The 23,898-nt window shown below is 38.5% G+C and overlaps 1 protein-coding gene across 22 annotated transcripts in view; it reads right to left on the reverse strand.

The window, feature by feature from the left end:
* Window positions 1-15,642: 15,642 nt before the first annotated feature.
* The window catches only part of MEF2C (myocyte enhancer factor 2C), a 172,686-nt gene continuing 164,430 nt past the window's right edge, over window positions 15,643-23,898 (reverse strand). For 13 of the 22 annotated variants that reach the window (XM_035014822.1, XM_035014817.1, XM_035014819.1 and 10 more), the window contains one exon: window positions 15,647-20,363. In XM_035014822.1, the coding sequence (XP_034870713.1) occupies window positions 20,042-20,363 (322 nt within the window). In that variant the 3' untranslated portion in view covers window positions 15,647-20,041. Of the gene's footprint in view, window positions 20,364-23,898 lie in introns of all 22 variants that reach the window. The other 9 variants (XM_035014838.1, XM_035014834.1, XM_035014836.1 and 6 more) reach the window with 4 other exon arrangements.

Genomic DNA, 23,898 nt, shown 5'->3' on the forward strand with positions numbered 1-23,898 from the left:
TAACTACTTTTACTAGTTGTCCATGCCTTGTCACAAAGACCGAAACTGACACAGACTTTGCCTAAACACTTGCCTTGAATCAGTACATTTGCCATACGGATTTCCCCTTCAAATCCTGTAAAACATCTTGGATATTTTCCTGTTTCTCTCTCATTACAATTATTTGGGTTCTGGGACTTAACTACTTGCAAAGTTTGTAACCTTTATTTCAAATGACCTAGATTCACTTTTTAAATGAACTTCAGGAGGAGTTCTTGAAATTAGCTGGTTCATGGTAGCACGGGTCCCCGTCTGACTCATGAGGGAATGATGGAGATTTGCTTATAATTCTTCTGGCTTATAAAACTCCACCCTGATCTAATATAATAGCTAAAATTCTTACCTTTAGAACAAACCTCATTACACTTTGCTAAGGGGAGGGGCAGACACCCCAGAAAGGATTGGTGCATTAATTCTCAGCATTTACAGCTTAAAGGTGACAGACTCAAACCATCTCATTCAAGTTCTGGCTTTCTGATTTATCAACTGGGTGACTTTGTGGCAGTTTACTTAACCTCTCTGTGCCTCAATCTTTCGTACCTGTAGAAAACGTTTAACGATTGGGCCTATCTCATAATCCTCACTGAGGCATCAGTGAGTTAATACATGTAAAGCACTCAGTGTCTGGCATATAATAAGCAGCTATATAGTGTCAGCGGTTATTAGAATAGTAATAATAGTTATTCTTATGGTGGCGTGAATTTGCTTCTTGCGCATTAGAGGCAAACGGACGCCCATGTATAGGGTTTTTGTCCCTGGAGGTTGGGTAAGAAGGGCCTGAAGCACAGCATTTCCTAAGGCCTAAGTAGGGATCTCCAAAAGAAAGTGCTAGGTGGGTTCAACAGCATGACATCATTGCCGCCAAGGGCTTTGTGCCTGGCTGGGGACAAGTGTTCAGGACAAATGTTTTGCCTAAGCTCTCCCACGAAGCATTGCCTACTAATGACTCGGAGGAAAGGGAGGCTTAGTGAAGGCTTTAGTGACTCTTACGAAAAGACATTTTGTGGCCTTAACAGAGCTATGGTATTTATTACTCTGTCCTGGGATGAATGCTGGATTCCACATTACATATAGACATCTCCAATCAGCTTCCTACACTAAAAAACATACTGTCCCAGTTTTGGCTTTTACCTCGAGGCGGGTTACACCAGGCTCTTGCCTGCTGCATTTTTTTTTTTAAAAGATTTTATTTATTTATTTGACAGAGAGAGACAGCAAGAGAGGGAACACAAGCAGGGGAGTGGGAGAGGGAGAAGCAGGCTCCCCACAGAGCAGGGAGCCCGATGCGGGGCTCGATCCCAGGACCCTGGGATCATGCCCTGAGCCGAAGGCAGACGCTTAACGACTGAGCCACCCAGGCGCCCCACCTGCTGCATTTTTTAAGGCACGAATCCCGTATTCCGCCTTAGTGTTGAGTCTTGTCATTTTGGTCAGAAGATGTAAACTGCGGTCTACTACACGGTCTTGATGGTGTCTTTACATAAAGCACAATTTTCTTCCGCAAGGAAGAGAAGTAGCTGCAGATTAGTGATACTGAGAATGTAAAGTGAGGGTTTTAGCTTCAAGACCTATCCAAACACCACACAACACGTGTGCTCACACACGCAGACTTCAGAGTTACAGGCAGAGACAAACACAGCATAACATTCCACATTGTTATGGAGCTTCCAGAAACATGAAGCTTAGGGACTCAATATTACATCATTGTAAAATAGTGTCACAATATCCAGCCTGCCCCTCCCCCTTTTGACATTTCTGAAGAAGAAAAGGAGGCTCCTGCTGTTCACCCAGGCGCTGAATGAGAGGAACGTACATGAGGTGTGCCCAAAGGGATTCACAAAGCACGGTTAAAATAACTTCTCTGCCTCCCCTTGGCACATTAATTTTTTTCTGCGTAAAATAAACACGGCGGAAAAACATGTCATCCCAGGAATGCAGTGTTTCACAGACCCCTAAATCAACACCATTCTAGCCTGCTGAATGGAAAAAACAAACAAACAAACCAAAAAACAACAAAAACCTGGAAATAACTCGTTAGAAGAGGTATATAAATACAAAACCTAACATAAGATACAATAACAATACAATATACGGCAGGTAAGTCTTCCTTAATCTGAGGCCTTTGTTTTTGGAAGAGCTACTTGTTTAATTGAAGCAAAAGAAAATAGCTTGTAGTATTTTGCACACTAAACAGCCTGGGGTTTTGTATGATTATGTTTCCTTTCTTGCTTAACTTTGTGGTACCATGTATTTTACCTTTATCTAGAGATCCACTTTGATTATCTTGCTTATGTTATAACCCATGTGTTACCATTCCTGCCACCACACAAACCACTTGGTTCATCTGGCAGAGGACAGCAGTGCCCCAGCCAAGATATTTGGTTGGATTCCTGTCCCTTAGCGACTGGTTGGCTTGGCTCTTTGCCCCAGCAACAGATGATATTTCTAACTCTTTAGGACATTCTAGTTTCAAAATACTTTGCCAACAGGGTTTATACTTTAGAATGATTATTTTATTTTCCAAAGCACCTGGAATACCAGTGTTCTGCACCCAGGATTTAAAAACGATTTGCTTAGCGAAGGGAAAAACAAAGAGACCATCGCAGCCGTCTCTCAGTCATGTCCTTTGGTTATAAGTGACCAAAAAGACCATCCTCCCTTGCTCAGTCACCATCTTCCTCAATAATGAAAAATTACATTGTTAAAGTCTAAATGAATTTACATACTTGGTTACCTGAGTATTTGTAAAAGTTACATCAAACTTTTCATTATGTTGGCCCTATTTCCTGAATATATGTATTTTGTGGTAGAAGGATAAGAAATGCATCAGCCCACTATTCAAAAATCCTTAGTGTTCGCCATTGCAGGATGCTGATCTGTGGGGGAAAATGCAAATGAACACATGATGACATATCATTGCTCCTTCCTCTTCCTCTTATTTAGCCTTCACATTTCTTTGGAATAACAGAGTACAAAATTAGAAGCTATCTAGATTGTACCTGGGCTTTTTTTTAACTTAAGACTATTGAAGATTCTAACTTGCTTTGATTAATTTTTTTTTTTTAAAGATTTTATTTATTTATTTGACAGAGAGATACACAGAGAGAGAGGGAACACCAGCAGGGGGAGTGGGAGAGGGAGAAGCAGGCTTCCTGCCGAGCAGGGAGCCCAATGAGGGGCTGTATCCCAGGACCCTGAGATCATGACCCGAGTTGAAGGCAGACGCCTAACGACTGAGCCACCCAGGCGCCCCAATTTTTTTTTTTTTTAGCCAACTTAAAGAACTCTGACTTCTTTCTGCTTATAAATGTACATTCTTGTTGGTATAGCAGACTTATATTATTAAATTAGCTAGAATTCTCTCAGACAATTCATGTCTCCCGAGGGGCTTGGATAAAACAAGATGCAACATACAGGAAACTGGGGAGTGCCTCGCTCACCCAGTCAGTAGACCATGTGAAGCTTGATCTTGGAGTTGTGAGTTCAAGTCCCACGTTGGGTGTGGAGATTACTTGAAAATAAAATCTAAAAACAAACAAACAAACACAAAAAACAAAAACAAACATACAGGAGACTGGTTTTGTAAGTGAAATACAATCCCTGGTATCTAAATGATTTAGGTAATGAGTAGTGTTAGTAAGGAGAAACATGTTTCTGTGGAATTATTCATTATGAGTGGAGAAACCAGGTCTCACAAAAATATATAACCCTTAAATACTTATGTATAATTAATTTATTTGGAAATACTGCATAAATTAACTAGGAATGGGACATTATTAGCCACTCAAATAGTAGATATGAGAAATTATACTAAGATAATGTATTTATAAAAATATAAGACTATAGGGGCTCCTGGGTGGCTCAGTCAGTTAAACATCTGTCTTCAGTTCAGGTCATGATCCCAGGGTCCTGGGATCGAGCCCCGAGTCAGGGACCCTGCTTCTCCCTCTTCCTCTGCCCCTTGCTGCCCCCTCCCCCCACCCCTCTCGTGCCCTCTCTCTCTCCCTCTCTCTCTCTCAAATAAATAAATAAAATCTTAAAAAAAAGAATATGAGACTATAAATATAATGGGAAAATGTGATGGTATTTCTCCCTAAAAATTTTAACTTATTGTATTTTATTTCTATGCAAATAAAAACAAAAACTATTCTATTAGAAATCATTCATTTTGAGCATAAATTATGTTAGTGTACTCTTCTTTGGTTGAGCTTAAGTTGTTACATTTTAAGGAGTTTGTTGAAGCCAGAAAATATCATCATCTTTTTACTATTTGTTTATTTTATTTTATTTTTAAGTAAGTTCTATGCCCAACTTGGGACTTGAACTCATGAACCAGAGATCAAGAGTCCCCTGCTCTACTTACTGAGACAGCCTGGTGCCCCTATCAACTTAAATTTTTTTTTTAAATATTTTTTTAAAATTTATTTGACACAGAGAGAGAGAGACAGCCAAAGAGGGAACACAAGCAGGGGGAGTGGGAGAGGGAGAAGCAGGCTTCCCGCCGAGCAGGGAGCACAAGGCTGGGCTGGATCCCAGGACCCTGGGATCATGACCTGAGCCAAAGGCAATTGCTTAATGACTGAACCACCCAGGGACCCCTCAACTTAAGATTTATCTTTTAGTGTTGAGTATAAAATATTTCAAATGTACAGAAAAATGCAAACAAAATAACAGAAATCCTTGTAACCACCATCCAAATTTGAAAGATCTTACTTTTTTCCTTAATCTCTCTCTCTCTTTATTTTTTAAGAAAAGAAATACAGGGGCGCCTGGGTGGCTCCATTGGCTAAGCACCTGACTCTTGATTTCAGCTCAGATCATGATCTCAGGGTCCTGGGATCAAGCCCCATATCGGGCTCTCTGCTCAGCGGGTGGTCTGCTTCTTCCTCTCCCTCTCCCTTTTCCCTTCCCCCTGCTCACACACACAAACTCTCTCTCTCAATAAATAAATCAATCTTTTTTAAAAAAAGAAAAGAAATACAAAATTGTAAATTAGCTGTACCTCTACCCACTAATCCCTTTTCTTCTCCTTTCTTTCCAGAAGTAACTACTATCCAGAAGTTAGTATGTATTTCTTCTGTGCATTATGAAAATCTGTGACTACATATTTGTATATTCAGAAATATGCTTTTTCTCCAAAAATTATGTTCTTAAAATTTTTCCATGCTGGTACATGTAAACTAACCGTCCATCAGTAGAGGGAATCAAAAACCGTTGTTTATTCTTACAAGGTACGGTATTAGGGATCAAAATGAACAAACTCGATCTAAATGTATAAGCATATTAAGTATTTTATTTTTAAAATTAATTAATTAATTTTTTAAAAAAAGATTTTATTTATTTGACAGAGAGAGACACAGTGAGAGAGGGAACACAAGCAGGGGGAGTGGGAGAGGGAGGAGCAGGCTTCCCTCAGAGCAGGTAACCCGATGCTGGGCTCAATCCCAGGACCCTGGGCCCATGACTTGAGTAGAAGGCAGATGCTTAACGACTGAGCCACCCAGGCACCCTGCATATTAAGTATTTTAAACTAATTTAAAGAACTAAATAATTATGGAATACTTTATGTTACTCATATCATTCATTACCTAATTCAGTAAATATTTGTTGACAGTTGATTCTATGTCAGGTACCAGTCTAGCAGCTTAGGATGTCACAGTGAACAAAACAGATAAAACCCCATTTTGGCTAGGTTGCCATGTGGGGCATGTACCAGTTAGGCCAATCTTGGGGTTGCTGTCAGGGGAAAGAAAGAAGTGTCATACCCAGTGATGGTCAGGGTGGAATTCTAAAATTTCAAAATAGATATCTTCAGCCTCTCCAATTTTTCTGATCATTACCTAAGAGTCAGCCAAAAGAAGATGAGCCCTTCCTGTGGGTAGATGCCTTCAGTGACCAGCCTGCCTTAGGATTTCGTAGGGAGGTGAACGTGATGGAGTCAGAAATCCTTTAGGGTTGTTTTTTGAAAAGGGTGTACAAATCAAATGTTTGTGAATGGTTAGGTACATGGAATATCCATTGAATACCTTGAACTTTGACCCATTATTGAGTGACCTTAAATTTTAAAAAATGCATAATTAATTTGCATTCAGGAACGCTTTAATATTTAGTTCATTACTCTTAGTGGTTGGTTCCAGATAAGGAAAACATTCATTTACTATGTCCACTTGCTTTCTGGAAACTTTCAGCTCAGTTGGAGGTATATTTAATTTTTACCAAGATGCTGTGAATATATATCATATGTAGTGCAGAAAAATATTCCAGTAAGTACTGAGTGCCTGATTGATGTGTATATTTATACTCACATACACATATGTAACATATATGCACATGCATATATATTTATACACTCATATACATAATATATACACATATAACTATACACAGAAACTGTGTATGTACATATGTGTGTGTGTGTGTGCATTTGTATATACAGTTATATGTGTAAGGATTTTCCAAATCCTTACAACATCTCTAAATGTAGATATTATTATTTCCATTTACAAATGAGAAAACCAACTCAGAGATTTTAAATCATTTTTTATACAGCTCGTAGTTGGCCAGGGGAGCAATTCAAACTCAGATTTGTTTGCTCAAAGGTTTATAATCTTTTGACCATATCATGCTGCTGCTTTACCAATGTCCACAACACTGTAAATGAGGCCATAAAGATTTAAGACACTTCTTCATACATAATAACTCATATCATTTTCCTAAGGACTTAAGGTTACTAGTATTTATTACATAATAAAAATAGCACAAGACCAAGACTGGAGATTATTTTAATCTATATGACAGCTTATAAAAACAAAAGACTGTTGGTGGTTTTGTGTGTGTGTGTGAGCCTTGCCTGCACACCTTTATTCCACACATGCACTTTCGTGTCCTCTATTTCAGTACGGAGGACCACTGAGAAGTAATACAGGAATCATTCTTTGATGTTACCCAGGAAAAATGGAGTAGTGAGCCAGTGACCTTGTCATTTACGTCCACATAGCTCTTTGCAGAATGAGGATTTCTTCGGCTCCTTCTGCTTGTCCTCCAACTTGGGTCGGCTGCTTGGGTGTGTCCAGCCCTGGCAGTGGTGATGGACAAAGGAGGATGAGCAAAGGCCTGGGTGGGGTTTATATTCTGAGACAGATATCCCTGTAGACAAAATCAAGGCCTCTTTTCTGTTTTTTTATTGTATCAATCTGATTCATGTTCATGAGCTCTTTATACATTCTTTATGTGTGTGGATGTGTGTGCAGGTGTGTGTGTGTAAATGCTCCCTGTTGATCAGAGTTGTACATGTGAATTTGGTTAAATGCATAAAAACTAACAGTCCTTAGTACCTTATGAAAAATATTTAATGTTTTAGGATTTTTTTTAAAAAGGATTTTACTTTTCTTTCTTTCTTTTTTTTTTTTTTTAAGATTTTACTTTTGAGTAATCTCTATGCCCAACATGGGGCTCGAACTTACAACTGTGAGATCAAGAGTCACATTCTCCAACAACGGAGCCAGTCAGGTGCCCCAAGGATTTTTTTTTTTTTTAATAATTAAGAGAAGAATGCAATGTCCTTTCCACTATAGCTTCAGAGTACTTAAAGCAGATAAGCTTGCACTTAATTTCACTAAGTGTACCTTAGAATGCACCTGGGCCCTTTATTTTCATTTGTGCTGTCCTTTATTTAACCCTCAAGGGATGGGTAGATGGATGATCAATTTTATGGGAAAGTGGTTTAATATTACTGGTTGCATTGACTAACACTTTTGGTCTACACACACTGCAGCCTCAAGTAGTTTCCCTGGGGGAAAAACAAATGAATTCTCTTTTTTGGACAGTCTAGAGACGGAAGATAAACAGTCTAGCTTTCTTATTCTCTTTTCTGAGGTTTAACATTATATTGAGCAAGATTTGGTAAGAATATGGTATAAGACTCTCAGTAGCAAAATAGTCAAGTCATTTAATATTCTGGAATACATAATGCCTTCATCTTTGAAGTAGTCAATTTATTTGATGTGCATTGTTACATTACATCATCAGTCACAATGTAATCATATTACTCTACCTCGACTACTTTGGGATTTGTGATTATTTGATCAGACTGAACTAAAGCTTACCTTCCTTTATCGATGAATATTGTGAATCTTTGTGAATGACTATTATGGGGGGTATGCTCAAGGTACTTAAGAGAACAAATAATTTTGAGCAGCTCATCTTCATTTGAATTGAGGCTTGATGGAAGTATGAGGATTATTTGTAGTGAAGTAGGTCCCACTATACCTCGACAGGAAGCACTGTGGAGTGATGTCTCTTACTACTCTTTCCTACATAATATTCTGAATTTGAGATTTCTCTTCATATAATAATTTTTAATTTTTTTTAAAGATTTTTCTTTTTTTGTTTTGAGAGAGAAAGAGAGAGAAAGCATGAGCGAGGGGGAGTGGGAGGGGCAGAGGGAGAGAGAGAGAGAGAGAGAGAAAGAGAGAAGCAGATTTCCTGCTGAGCAGGGAGCCTGACATGGGACTTCATCCCAGGACCCTGGGATCATGACCTGAGCCAAAGGCAGACGCTTAACCAACTGAGCTACCCGGGCGCCCCCCATATAAGAATTTTTTAAAAAGTGAGGTAAAGTTTACCAAATAGAGTGCACAGATCTTTTTTTTTCCCCCACACAGATCTTATATGTGCAATTAGATGCATTTTGAAAAAGTATCCCAGTCAAGATAAAGAACATTTCTATCACCCCAGAAATTTCCTTGTGCCCCTTCCAGTCAATTTCCACTTCGCACAGTCCACCACTGTTCTAATTTCTGTGACTGTAGATGAGTTCTTTCTATTCTCAGGTTGCAATACAAATAGAATTATACAACATGCTCTCTTCTGTGCTCGACATAATAGATGCACACATTTTAAGGAGTAATGTTTTAATAATTATTACTACAATTAACACCAATGTTGATTACATTCTGGCTTATCTAATAACTAGTCATATATGATTTTCTATATGGAGACATTCAGTGCATTCTGTCTCATATTTCTTGATTCTGTATTTCACAGTAACTTTCTCTTCTATTCCCAGATTTTACAAAACACACTGTTAAAGGCAGGAAGAAAACGGGGCTTTATTAAGGTGGGTGAACTTTCAAGGACTGTTGTATATGTTCTCACCTGGTTGTCATATCTTTAAAGAGAATTCTGGAGAGGATGCACTGTGTGGAAGAAGTAAACCAGTTTTTCTGAATCCTTTCTTAATAATTGAACTCAAAGGACTCAAAGTTAGGATATCACTCACAGAGAGTTTAGGGGGAGAGGTAGCAGAAAGTATTATCCTTTATTGTCAGTAGAACTCTGAAGTAGAGAACATGTTTTTTGACTAGGCCAAGCCATTTCTTCAACATGTTTTAAGGGTAGAATTTTGTGCATGCAAAGAACATAAACCAGGATAGTAAATGCAGAGAAAAGAAGGTTGTTATTGTGAAAAAGCTATATTGTTTCGAGCCTTCCAAATCTTACTTGGAAATTTAGCTGATGAATCAGAAACTACCCCAAAATGATATACTCCCCATGCTATTTCAGCTGGTTGTTATGGACACAGAAGTTGGTTAGGATAACATATTTTCTGTGCTCTAGTACTAAAGCTGGGTTGTTTACACGTGGGAGCAGCTTACAATGACAATGAAGAAGGCAGCTCTCAGTTCAACAGAAACCCAGCCAAGATTTTTCAGTCTTAAAATTAGATGGCTCAGTAGGATATACAGACTTTGATTAGGCAGAGTAAATTAAATATTATAGAATGAATTAAAATAAAGGTGGGCAATGACTTGGAAAATGGCAGAGAAAATCCAAATACTGTTAGAAGAGGATATTTGTGATTTAACTATGGGCAACTGCTTGCATTAGTAAGGCTTTCTGCCTGACTAGTGTGGTCAATAGGAAATGAAAAGTCCTAATCTTAAGGTTTTGTTCCTGTTCTCCAGCTGAAGGTGACAGTTGCAGAATCCTAAAGGCAAGCTCACCAGTCCTGAGCTTTGCTCTGTGCATGGGTATTTCCCACAGGCCTTTTTAGCTAGAGGAGAGATTTCTAAAAGTCTGTTCTGTTGGCATTTATATTTGTTTGGAAGGCTTTTTTTTCTTTTTCTTTTTTTATATATTTATTTGACAGAGAGAGAGAGACAGCGAGAGAAGAGGGAACACAAGCAGGGGGAGTGGGAGACGGAGAAGCAGGCCTCCTGCTGAGCAGGGAGCCCGATGCCGATGCGGGGCTCGATCCCAGGACCCCAGGATCATGACCTGAGCCTAAGGCAGACGCTTAACGACTGAGCCACCCAGGCGCCCCAAGGAAGGCTTTTTTTCTAAACTAAAACTTTCTTCTTTTGAGTAAGTAAGCATAGTCATATAGTTAAAGAATCAAAATAATATTAATAAGTATAGTCTGTCAAGTCTTGCTCCATCTTGTTCACCCCTCTCCCCAATCCCTCATTATCTCGGTAACTTGGTTGGTTTTTTTGCATATGCTTCCAGTGTTTCTTTATGCAATTATAAGAACATTCATTATTTTTGCCTCCTACATTTTTACCTGAAAGATAGCATACTATGTACACTGTTCCATTATTGCTTTTTTATCTAACAATATATTCCAGAAAATTTCTGTGTCAGTACATAGAGGGTGTTTTGTTTTGTTTTGTTTCTTTTAAACTGTTTCATAGTATTTCATCGTGCTGCTATAGCACAAATTGTTTAAACATTCCTTTATGAATGGGCACCTTCTCAATATTTTAATCATAGCTCTTGCACATATAAACATTTGAATACAAACAGGTTTGCACATTCAAGCAGGGTTCTTATTTGTAAAGAGAAGCAAACATATACCATATTGAATATTTATGGAATAAATGCCTGAGGACTTAGTCTCTTACTATAACTACTGCTTCTAGAAAAGTTTCTCTGTGTTGATATATTTAGCACCACTAGTGGGAAGCTTTAGGATGAATACTGCAGAGCATGGCTCTCTTTATTAGTAGAACATATTCTTTGGGCATCAGCAAAGTAGGAGCATACCACATTGCCTTTTGGGAAAGAATGTGATGTTGCTAAGAAATAAAAAAGCACATTGTAGTCATCATAGGAAAAATCAGAACTTTGTTACCTTCTTTTCTCATTACTTTAGAGAGCAGAGTCATGTTTATTTTGAGTAACTTGTGGGGGAGTAGGGATTCTGATCTTTTCAGTGGTTAGCAACTATAAACATCTTAATTGGGCTTCAGAGTAACCCTGTGAGTTTAGAGAAAGGTGAGAAAATTGATACTTAGATAACTTGACAAATGCTTCCTAGCTTGGGAGGGATAAAGCTGGTCTGATTCTCAACCAGGAGACTGGATGCCCTCTGGAAAAACTGCACCTAGTGTCTTTGAGCAGGTAGATCGTGTAGGTCAAGCCCATGGCAGAAAGGTACTCAATATATGTTAGCAGCTTGCCTTCCCTCCTACACCAGCTTCAGCTTCTGTTTTCTCAGGTTGCCTGGGGTCACTGCGACCTTCCCACCAGCACCACGGTGCTCTCTTTAAGGAGGGGAAGGCGGGGCAAGGGAACTGACATGGACCCAGCATTTCTGGTGGTAGAGTGTTGGGTCAAGGGCTTTCTTAATTACTTTCTTCTCAGTGTGGAGTTGCCCCACTGGTAGTTCATGTTTCTGCCTGCTCTTGTATGAGTCACCAGATTCAAAGGGTGACCTGTCATCTCCATTTGGGCCAGAGTAGAAGTTGGCACCTGGGGCTGAGAATTTCAGGACTGGAGATTCTTCCTCGGTTCTGAGCTGGTCAAGACGGGTGTGATGGAGCTGGTGGTCTGATGAGGCTGCCGCTAAAAGAAGGACCTACTCTAGGGCCAGAAACTATGAATATTTCCGCTGTGATTTCCTAACTGTGATCTCTGCCTGGGAGAGGAGAGGTGAAGCGAATAGCTGTATTTTTGCTGATAGAGACATTTGCTCTCAGGAAGTAAGAACAGTGGGAATCTGAGGGAAACAACCCTAGGGAAGCCAGCTTGGCTTTCCTCTTTCATCACTGGATCCTGCTTCGAAGTTGATCTCTACGGGTATGTATAGGAAAGATGCCATAGGAATAGGCACACAAAATGGAAAAAGGACTTAATTCACAAAATGAAAACTCAGATACTCTGTGAGAATCATTTTCCTTTACCAGATTCCATAACTCTATTTAATTGAGACTCCCAAACATCTCTGAAATGAAAGGACCACATAGGAATTGGGCCTAGGGGCACAAAATGTAATTCTCTGGCTTTTGGTTAGGATGGTTCACGTCTGTGTTCTGCTCCCTTAGGTCTCGCCCAACCCATAAACATGCTCAGGTACCACCTGGCCTTTTCACAAGCTTTGCCTTTATCTCTGACTCTGTTGGCCCCTTATGCCAGCTCTCTTCTTTTAATCACAAATATTGTGAAAGATGTGTTCACACTTTCACAACATCTGCTAGACAACCTCTCTCTCCCATACCATTTTATTGAAATGATTCTCAGATAACACCCAAAGGCCAAAATCTCTTTCTCCATTTTCCTCCTTTGTGATCCCAATAAAACATTTGACATTGTTGATTTTTTTTTTTTTTTTACCTTGAAACCTCTTTTTGCCCTGACAGCACACTTTGGTTTTCCTTCTGTCTGAATGACCCTTGACTTCTTCACAGGTCCCTTCTTCTCTGTAGCTCTCCCCTCTTCAACATTCCCTTCTAAGCCTATTTCTTCCCTCACCCTTGACCTTCCCCTTGACAAGTTCATTTCATGGTCATGGTGTTCACTATTACTCCTTTGTTAATAACATCCAAAGCTTTATCATCAGCATTAACTGGTATCCTGAGTTCAAGTCTACATTTACAACATTCTCATATTCTACTTGGATATATAAGTCAAGCCCAACATGCTGAAAAGTGACTTAGTTACCTTCCTCACATAGCAGTAAGCTCTTTCCATTTCCTATGTGGACATTACTATGATCCTAATCATTTAAGCTTAAAACTGAAAATTTTAACAATTCCATCATCACTCCTGCCATTAATCTCATCACGTGCTGAATTTTGACAGTTCCATCTCTTCTAAATCTTCCATTTAATTGCTTAAACCCTAGAGTTCTTTTTTTTTAACATTTTTTTTATTCTTATATTAATCCCCATACATTCCATCATTAGTTTTAGATGAAGTGTTCCATGATTCATTGTTTGTGCACAACACCCAGTGCTCCATGCAGAATGTGCCCTCCTCAATACCCATCACCAGGCTAATCCATCCTCCCACCCCCCTCCCCTCTAGAACCCTCAGTTTGTTTTTCAGAGTCCATCGTCTCTCATGGTTCATCTACCCCTCCGATTTCCCCCCCTTCATTCTTCCCCTCCTGCTACCTTCTTCTTCTTCTTCTTTTTTTTTCTTAACATATATTGCATTATTTGTTTCATAAACCCTAGAGTTCTAAACTTGCAATTATATAATCAGATCCCAGCCAACTCTTCCAGTCTTGTCTCTTTCTGCTCCTCTGGCTGTTGGTTTGAAACCTTGGGAGCTTCCTGGGTGAAATCTGAAACTGGCTCCTGTATGTGGAGGTAAGGAGAGACTGAAGAAAGAGGCAGATCACTTCAGAATTGGTAGGTGGCAGGCTTAATAAGCAAGGGAATTTATATATGAGCCTGGTCTTTGGTGGCTACAAGATTAGTAAATTTCCACACCAGCCTGCCAGACTCTTAAATTTATTTAGGGGGCTTAACTGGGTTCAGTCATATATACCAACAATACATTGCTTTCTCAAGGTTGCTTCTTTGAAAATGGCTCTCCTTGTGGGAATGGTTAGGGTGTGGGGGTGGGGAGTGTACCTTCTACAGACAGGGGCAGGGGTGAGGAGGCTCCAGTTGTCTGGGTCCAGCTTGCAGTTCAGCTGTCAGTCATATCCTTTTGATGACCTTCTCCAACACCTACACATGGCTGTACTTTATCTAAACAGGATGGGCCACCATTCCTGTAAATTTTTCTCTTGTTTCCCCGTCTCTGTACCTTGACACCTATTATTTCCTCTTGTAGAATGTCCTCATCCAAGACTAGTCATAAGTTGTGGGGCTTAGTGTGAAATGAAAATGTCCCTCTTTCCTTTAAAGTTACTAAAATCAAAGCTTTCCACTTTTTTCTTTTTTTTTTTAATTTAAAAAAGATTTTATTTATTTATTTGACAGAGAGAGAGAGCGAGAGAGGGAACACAAGCAGGGGGAGTGGGAGAGGGAGAAGCAGGCTTCCCGCCAAGCAGGGAGCCCGATGCGGGGCTCGATCCCAGGACCCCGGGATCATGACCTGAGCCAAAGGCAGACGCTTAACCATAGAGACACCCAGGCACCCCCATGTCTATTTCCTCTGCTCACACACAGCCGGACTACACTTACAAAACAGACTCAAAGATGAAATTATCAAGATGGTGACAGTAGAGCATGAAACTAAGTGTGGGGCCACATGTGACTGCAGAGGTCACATGCCCACGAATCAGTCCTGCCCTCGTCCATCTGGGCCTTTCTCCATCCTACCCACCACCCTCCAAAGATAAGTCCAAGGCTGCCTCTGCTCCAAGGAAGTGCCCATGCTCTGCTCTGCTCCAAAGATCTCTGAAGTGGTTTCTTCCTAGTACTTTGCAGAAGTCTCCGAGAACAGTTTCTATTTCCTATTAGTCCTTTAATCTCCTATTAGTTTGTGAGTTTCTTAAAAGCAAGGGCTACATCTTCTCATCCCAGTATCCACCACATGAATTACACATAATAAATGCTTAATAAATGTTTGCTGACAATGAATAAAAAGAACAGACAGAAGAGCACTGCTATCTCGAAGCCACATGCAATGGTTCCCCAAGCTGCATTCTTTTTTCCATCAGAGCAGGAATCACCTTGTGCCCTAGCCCAAGATCTCCAGGTGGCTGACCAATGCCTTCTTGTTTTCCTTTTCAGTTTCTAAATTAGTCTTTATGTTGCTCCTTCTAAGGACATTCACTTTGGAAATTATCATTAGATTTTGGTAATACATATATTTTTTAGTTTCTAAAAATGTATGAATTTACTATTTTTTTTCAAGTATTTAGATAAAAGCCTATGTGCTTTGGTTTGTTTTGGTTTTTGGGTTTTTTTCTTTTTTTTGGGTTTTGTTTTGTTAAAGAAACTATTTTAATGAAGAAAAAATAAATAAATCTGAAAATACTTTCCACACATTTTAGTTTAAAAAATAATTTAACTTACTGTATGATACTGCTTTTCAGAATGACTTTTGGACAATTCTCTGTGTTTAAGCAAGTTATCCAAGATCTTCATGGAACTACTTTGATACAGAAGTTGAACCACTTGATAAGAATCTTGAACTGCTCACACTGGCTGAGTACATATATCACACCCAAGAAAAGAGGTCCAATTTACACTTTTCTTCCCTCCCAAACACAAACATCCCCCTTTTGTAAAAGTATTTTGAGTTGGAAACTCAAAATGCTTACTTGCACTTGTGGGAGAAGCTGCTTTTAACAAACACTATTAAGTGGAAAAAATTTAAACAGCAAAACATTAATTAAAAAAATGCACCACAGACACTGCATCACTAAGAAAGCCAGTAACTTTACTGAATTGTCTGCAAAATACAAATTATACCTTATTTCCAGCAGGAGAAACTTTTGAAAATTCCCCACTTTTATTCACTACAGACAGCTGAATGAAGTCCCTTGAGATACACAGATGTGGTTTAACTTAGTTATAACATCTTGTCATCTAGTGGCGACAAAGTCCAGCTTATGCCGCTGTGAGCCTCTATTTGAATATTTGTTGCAAATGCTTGTATGCCCTCATTTACAAGCTATTTTAATTACTGTCATGTAATGGAAACAAGTCCCCAGAAAAAGAAAAAGAAGAAAAATGATACAGCAAACCATCTGAAGCAATCCAAGTCCTATGCCTACAGTGACCCGGGTCTGCGAGAGAACACTGGTACTGCATTCAGACCACAACAGAATCCATCACTTAGCTGACCTCTCTGAATTAAACTGAGGTATGAATCAATTTGAGGTATGACTAGGGAAGGCAAGATGCAATACCCGATTATGAAAAAAACCAAAATGGACAGATTGAATGTAGAAGATATGTGGCTTGGATTGCTCCACATCTTTGGTTAAAACATACTAAGAAAAGCCTTTAATTACATCTGTAGTCTGAGTCTGAAGCATTCTAACAGACATCAGTATTCCATCAATCTTCCAAAGATCTGTGGTGGCAGGAAATTGACGCCATCACAGCAGATGGCACAAATGGGAACAGATGAAGTATGCCATGCTTAGGCAACAGCCTTTACTGAGGGTTCAAGTGGCTGCTTCTTTAAAAAAGAATTTTTTTTTTTTAAAGAAAGAAATTACAAAGCATTTACCCTCTGGAAAAACAAAAAAAAGCATAACGGGGGCAAAAAACGCCAGCTCTAAATTAAAAGATGGGTATGTAAGAAAAACAAATACATCGAAAGTGTGAGAGGGCAGACGTTCTTTAAAAAAAGTGTATTGGAATTCTTTTCTTTCTCACTTTTAGTCAACCTTAAAATGATCTGAGGATGATAGGTATTTTCATATTCATCATTACAAAATGCTAAATTCCACCTTTGGGAAAAAAATAAGCCATTTTACTAAAAAACACAATTTTAAAAAAGGTTGAAATAAACAGCCTTCCACTCACCAATGCATACAATATACAGGGTGTGCAGCCTCCCTATATTGCATCAGTGTTACCAGTATTTAAGCTTAATATTACCAAAAATCTTTTAAAATAGGATCAGCTATAACAATATTTGTAGCTGTGTAAAATGCTACTTAGGGTTCTTTTACTTGCAATGAAGAATGTTGCCTACAACGTTACTCTAGGGTGGGTTATGTAAAATCATACTCCCTCAGGGCTCTGCCCTAAACTCCTGAATACAAAGGATTTACTGCGATAAAAACCCAAAACCATACTAGCTTTGCAAATACAACAAATGGTAAATTACAGATAAGGTAGAAGGGTAAAGATAGACAGTGATTGTTTACAGAAAGTGACTCATCACAATCAAAATTGTGCTTTTTCTCATTAAATCATCTTAAAAAATTCTCAGATTATCCCTTCGCCTATCTTGCTACCACTTTATATGAATTCAGTAGTGGGAACAAGAGATGACTGGCATCCATTTTCAAGTGATTCTGTTCTTTTCATGTTCTTATAAAACTATTGTCAGAACTGCTATAAATAGCCAAGGCTTCTGCTGGTACTTTAGCTTACTTTATCTTCAGCATTATAAATTCACTTTTCCTTTGTTGCTGAGGCAAATTGCAGGTAAAAAATTAATATGGCTATTTTTTCATATTTTCACATAACGACCCTTTCCCACCCACTGGTAAATTTCTGCTGATATTGATAAAGTGTTTTGAAATGACAAAGAACATTTGTGACATGTTTGCATATTTTATACACATCAAGTTATAAGGATGGTTGTAAGGATGGGATCAAGTCTATGGTGAGGAAATGACTTTCTTAGATTTTCCCCTGTGTGAATAAGTGTGTGTGTGTGTGTGTGTGTGTGTGTTTGTTTTCAGGATGATTCTCTGTTTTTCCTCTGCATAAATGATTTTCTTTCATGTTCCATGGATACCTTAAGTAGTGGGATATATGGAAAGGTTGAAAGATTTTTTTTTGTTTTGTTTTTAGTATATAAAACGTTCGTACAAGGCAGGCTAGCATCCTATACGGATACAACCAAAGGTGCGATGTGGTCTAATTGTGGATTTCAGATCAAGTTAAGAAAATACAGCCTAGTTAGTAAGGTCTCTTGGCTTTTGCCACCCAGCGGCAGCCTTTTACAGTGAGAAACACATAGCAACTATGCAAGTGAAAGAAAAGGATGGATAAGAAATGTCCTAGATGTGCTATAGCAGTGTCGATCTTACTGTCTGGATCTTCGTTGCTGTGTATGTCAATGCACATGAGTGGAGATGAATCGACAGATCTTCACATTCCAAGAGAAGGAAAATCATTCCTAGATTGAAATCTCTTTTAAGCAATATATATCAACTTTTTTTTTTATGGCACTCACTTTTTAAAGGGTCTGAAAATTAATCCCTTATAGATGAATATTAGACAAGAGTCATCGTTATTTTTTGAAAAATTTAAAAAAAGGGACATAGAGAGATTCTTTAATGGGATTTCTTGAAATGGCTATTAAATCTCTTTATTGAAGAAAAAAATAGATGACATACATGCTTTATGCAGAAGTGACATTTGGGGGTCCTGACACACCGGGATTGTTCAACAGGCCTATATTGCTGACAAGATTGTTGAGGGTCAGTTAAAATAATTAAAAATGGATGACAAAGCAACTATCCCTTTACCTGCTTCCTTCTTGTCTAGCACCCAGGCTTTCACATTTTTCTTCTGTGGGAATTTATAACTTGTGCGTTGAGTAAACGCCATATCACTGGTTTCTAGGGCCATATTTGCAGGACTTGTGCCCCAACACAGCTTCTCTATTCTGGGCATGTTTCTAAAAAGTGTCTCAAATTCTAGGCTGAAAACCAACCAGATAATTTAGGATCCGGGCAAGTTAGGGTATGCACTTACTGAATTCCGAGATGCATGGTGAAATGGTGAGATCAGAAAGGGGCCCTGCATTTGATAATAATGCAAAAACAAAAACAAAAAATAGCATGAAAGAAACTCATTAGTATATACAATGGATGTCAGTTGACCCAATAGATTGCTAATGTATTAAAAACAATTTAGGGTGTTGCAATGTGATATGTTCTAATCCCACAGGTTATCCTTTGACAGCTGACCTTGAACTTATAAAATGTATGCAGAGTAAAAGAAAACCGAAAGAAAATAGTTACTCAAATGTGCAACTGCACAAATATACCCCCCTCCCGCTATTAAGATAACAAAACTTCTGCTATTACCATAATATTATATATATTAGAAAGCTATACACAAGCATGTTAATTTCACAGATTTTTTAAAAGATTCTTAATATTTTATATAATTAGAAATACACATTTCAAAAACAAAACTTCTACAAAGAGAAAACAGTTATCTTGGTTAGCAAAGCATGGAGTTCCTCATGGCTTAGGGTAGTGCTTTCTATACAAAAAGTCCTTTTTGGTTTTTTACAGGACTGTTTAAAATATTAGCGAAGCTATCAAGGGGGAAAAAAACACATTTTGGCTTAAGTAAACTACAAAAAGCCACAAATGCTTTGCAAACTCTGTCTTACCTTTTATATGAAAATAAGCAAAATGTAATGTACATATTTTTATATTTTTATTTAATAAGAGATGCAGACCCAGATTTATTTATTTATTTAATTAAATACGTTAGCCCTCAAACTCCACATTTTTTTTTTTTAATAGGTATGGTCCTCTTTTAATGGTCGTTGATCCTTTTTAATGAGTGCCATACGCCAATGATATGCGTGCAGGTTTGTGAGCGCGTTCTCAGGATGTTAGGTGACCTGGTGTGTTCCTAACATTTACCAATGGCCACCCTTTGCCGGGTCTGTCCAAAACATCTATACATTTTTCTATATGTTGCATAACAGCTGCTCTCTCTTTCAGTAAAGATCTGCCGCTTTTGGCAAATGTTTCCTTTTGTCTATTTACATGTAAATAACGTTGAACCTGCAACATGACACTATCTATTGTAACATACATTTTGCAAAGGAGCACAACAGTGAAAAGAAGTTAGCCTTAAAATCTATTTTGTACAAGTGTTCTGTTGTACAACTCAAGTGCTAAGCTTATCTCAGCATTTCTGTTTATCTTTATACTGTATCACTGAGGCAATTTAAAAGTACTTTTACAAAACAGAGTACCTGACTTTTTTTTTTTTTCCACACACAGCACATATAATGCATATCGACCCCCCTTCCCCATTAAGGTATAGCACACACACACACTGCAAGAAAAAAAAAAAAAAACTATTAAGTAATAATCTGATCATGTTGCCCATCCTTCAGAGAGTCGCATGCGCTTGACTGAGGGACTTTCCCTTTCGTCCGGCGAAGGTCTGGTGAGTCCAATGGGGGAGTGGAATTCATTCCGGTGATCCTCTCGGTCGCTCCCGTCGTACGAACTGCTACAGCTGCTCAAGCTGTCAACAGGAGATCTCCCCGCCTCGTGGCGCGTGTGTTGTGGGTATCTCGAAGGGGTGGTGGTACGGTCTCTAGGAGGAGAAACAGGTTCTGACTTGATGTTGAGGCTTTGAGTAGAAGGCAGGGAGAGATTTGAACTCTGAGATAAATGAGTGCTAGTGCAAGCTCTGTAGGAGGAAAGGAAACCCAGTTACAGATGGAGGAGGCCTGGAGCCCCCAGGAACTCACAATTACATCAAACATCAGCTTCAAGACTCGCACAGACACCGGAGCATGCCCAGAGGGAGGAGAGCGTGCCTGGAAGCACTCGGGGGCAGCGCCTTCTCAGAGCCATTGAGGATGCCTGGGAGTAATTACAGTATTTAACAGGGCCAGGCCTCGGGAATCATACCTCTAGTCTGTGACAGGCTCCCTACACCTACAGGTTACTGGCTCAGAGAGGCTTAACATGACATGCTGGAAAACGCATTTTCTGTGTCTATGGAATTTCTCCCTAGACTAGTTCCAAAATATAACTTAAGATTTAAGATATAACATTTAGCTTTTGAATGAGACGTCTCCGATTTACTAATGCATGTGTGTGGAAATTATTGTCAAAACTTGTGACGGATATAAAATGCGTCCCTCCACAAAATAAGCACGTACACATGAAGTTGTACGGTCTTCAGAGAGAGTGAAGAGAGTTCAAATTTCAAATGAATAAATCCCTAAAATGCTACATTTAACTGTATCTGGTGAAAAGCTTGGAGGGGGGAAAGATGGGGAAGGAGGTTGAAAATGATCTGCAGAAAAGTTTAGTGTTGGCTTTAAAAACACTTAGACTTCCTACCCCACTAACACTGGTCAGTCGCTGGACTTTCTTCATCCTTTCTCAGTTACATGGGATGCAAGTAGTGTCTATTTTCCACAAGTACCTCAGCTTCATCACTGCCAGTCTCTCCCTGCTGGGGTACGTAGTAGGATATCACTCAGCCTCTAGTTATAATTGGCATGAGTTGAGGAATCTGGATTTGTCTAAGGAAAGGCTGTTGTAAAGAAGGATCTAGTGTGATTTTATTGCGTTTGTAAGCCTTAATCCTCATTTATTCCAGGAGAGTGTAACTTTCCCTTCTTCCACAATGTGGAAGAATTTAGATACTTGAAACTCTGGAGGGAAAAGCATTAAGCCCTTAGGTGTCGATTGGCAATCGCAATGACTTTGATCAGGATAAACTGGAGGGACACTGCTGACATCAGTTTTAACATGCTCGTACTGCTCTTGCATTCTGATGGCATTGACATCGTGGCTAGAGTCAGCACTACTTGCCCACATTGTCAAGAAAGTACAGATATCTCTCCTAGTGAGCAGTCACAGTGAAGAATAATCCATACAGATACACCCGTTCTAGACAAAGGAAAGTGAGCCCACCTACTCATGGACGTGATTATGTTACTTCCAAATGGAGAGAATTAGGTGACATTAAAAAGTCATTACGAGCAGTGAGAAAAAAAAAATATATATATATATATATATTCAGAGGAAAAAGTGGAATAATTTGGGGCTGGCTTTTTGGGAGATGCAATTCAGGCTCAAGATGTATAGAGATATAAAATTAGTCAAAATGAGTTTATCTTTGAGTGATGTTTTATACAAAGGCACCACCTACTGGCAAAGAATTACTTTCCTTCTCTTATTAATAGATGAGCTAATGTGTAAAATGACCTAAAGGAGAGTTATTTTTTTCCCTAATAACTAGCCTTTCTTTCTCTGGCTTTTATGTTATAGAATCAAAACAGTCTTAGCCTTTATATCGAGTTACCACATTGAGTGCATATGATTTCCAATCACCTGTTTATACTTGTCATTATTTATTTGTAGTTTTTCTTTTACAGTCTATATTACTTTACTAATTTTCTAAGAGTTTAATTAAGTAATCTTTAAATCAAGAAGATATTAAGACGGGGTGGGGGGAAACACCTGTATTTCAAAAGGACCCATAATAGTGGGCTATTTTATCTTGGTTCAAAGTTACTTAATGATTCATTTTGATGTCAGAGGAAATAATCTTTTGATTTCTGGAAGAAAGAATTTTCCTGGCTCTGGATGAGAAAGACTATTTCACTAAAATTTAATTAAATGCTTCTACTATGAATCACACAACTCTTTAATAATGAACGTCAATTAGCAGTCTGAAAACAAAGTGGCATATCAATAAATACTTTTGACTGCCCTTTGACATTTTGATTGCTTCTTCACAGGCAGGGAGACATGGACAATTAGACAAAAAGTTTGGTGAGTTGGACTAGTATAAGCAGTTAATCTGGATCAATTAAGCAAAAAACAGTATAATCAAAATGCTGTTTCTTTTAGAAGCTGCATTATCTACTTATTTACTGTATCTACAATTGTGAACTGGCTTGTATGGGTTTTGTTACATCTCTTCCCCATAAGAGATATAACACTTCTTGTTTATCCCTTCCTATAAACAAACAGGCTAGTTCCTAAGTTTACTTTTTGGTGGCATTTCATTTGACACTGAAAGCACATATGAAGCATTTTGAGTAGTTCTGGGGACACTAAATCCACAGTAATGAAATGTACGTGATGACTGAGATTCACCTTCATTATACTGTGGCAGAGGATTCCAAATAGAATGAAATGTAATTGGCTAGTCTCTTGTTATCAAACTATTATCTTGAAAAGAAAAAGCATTAAAAATCACTTAGCTGTATACATGCTAGATTCATATACAAGCATGTTGGTCTGCTTGTTCTTGAGAACAAAATTTTTATAGACACAGATAATTGTGAAATATTCCATGTTTGTGGGTGAGAAAGAGGTGGGTGGGGAGACAGAAGCCAGATATGCAAGTTGCCCATATCAAATCCTGCTGTAAGTTTTCATGTGCTACAGATGCCTTCCAACTGGGAAAACACCTACCCTTCCCCATAATTGCTCCGAAATGAAACATGACTGGATAGTTTTATTCAAATTTCTTACTGCCTCTGCCTGGAAATTACACTATCAAACTATATTTAACTTAACCTTTTAAAAGTTGTCTTTAAACACCCACATCAACAAAGATGGTGTATAGAAATGCTTCCAGAAAACAGGCTGCCCTTTTTTTAAGGTGATATGAGAAAAAAGCTTAAAAATTTGAGGGTCATTTTCTCAAATATTCCTATTCAAATGATTGTCGCTAACCTCAATGGCAAGTTCCTTCTGCCAGTCATCCCTGCTTCCTGCATCAAATCAATGTATGCCATTTATCTGACTTGGTTAGATAAAACCAAATACTAGATAGAGTTAAAACTGCAGCTTCAAAGAATTAAAGGTATTTCCATTCACAAAACACGAAGAGCTCTTTTATACTCTTAATTTTGGGTAAGAAATGTGGTGACCATCTTGGGCTGCTGGGAATATCTGCTTTGGAGGAGCTGAAATATATTTTACTCTACTCTGAACACTGTATCTATATAAAGGAATGTGAACCCACCACACAAGAACATGAGGATACTGTAGCCTAAAAAAATACTGATCTTTTGAATTAATTCACACTGTAAGGAATAATAATAAAAATAAATATAATTTATTTTATTTTACATAAATATCACAACTTGGGATTAAAAAAATAGTTTAACATTTAATTGTGTGAACATGGGCTAGTCCATCTGAGGGAACCTCCTTTTGAAAAAGCTACCGTGTTTGTGTGTGTGTGTGAG

The sequence above is a fragment of the Mirounga leonina genome, unplaced genomic scaffold, assembly GCF_011800145.1.
Source record: "Mirounga leonina isolate KUSES-001 unplaced genomic scaffold, KU_Mleo_1.0 Mir_168, whole genome shotgun sequence".
Taxonomy (NCBI): Eukaryota; Metazoa; Chordata; class Mammalia; order Carnivora; family Phocidae; genus Mirounga; species Mirounga leonina.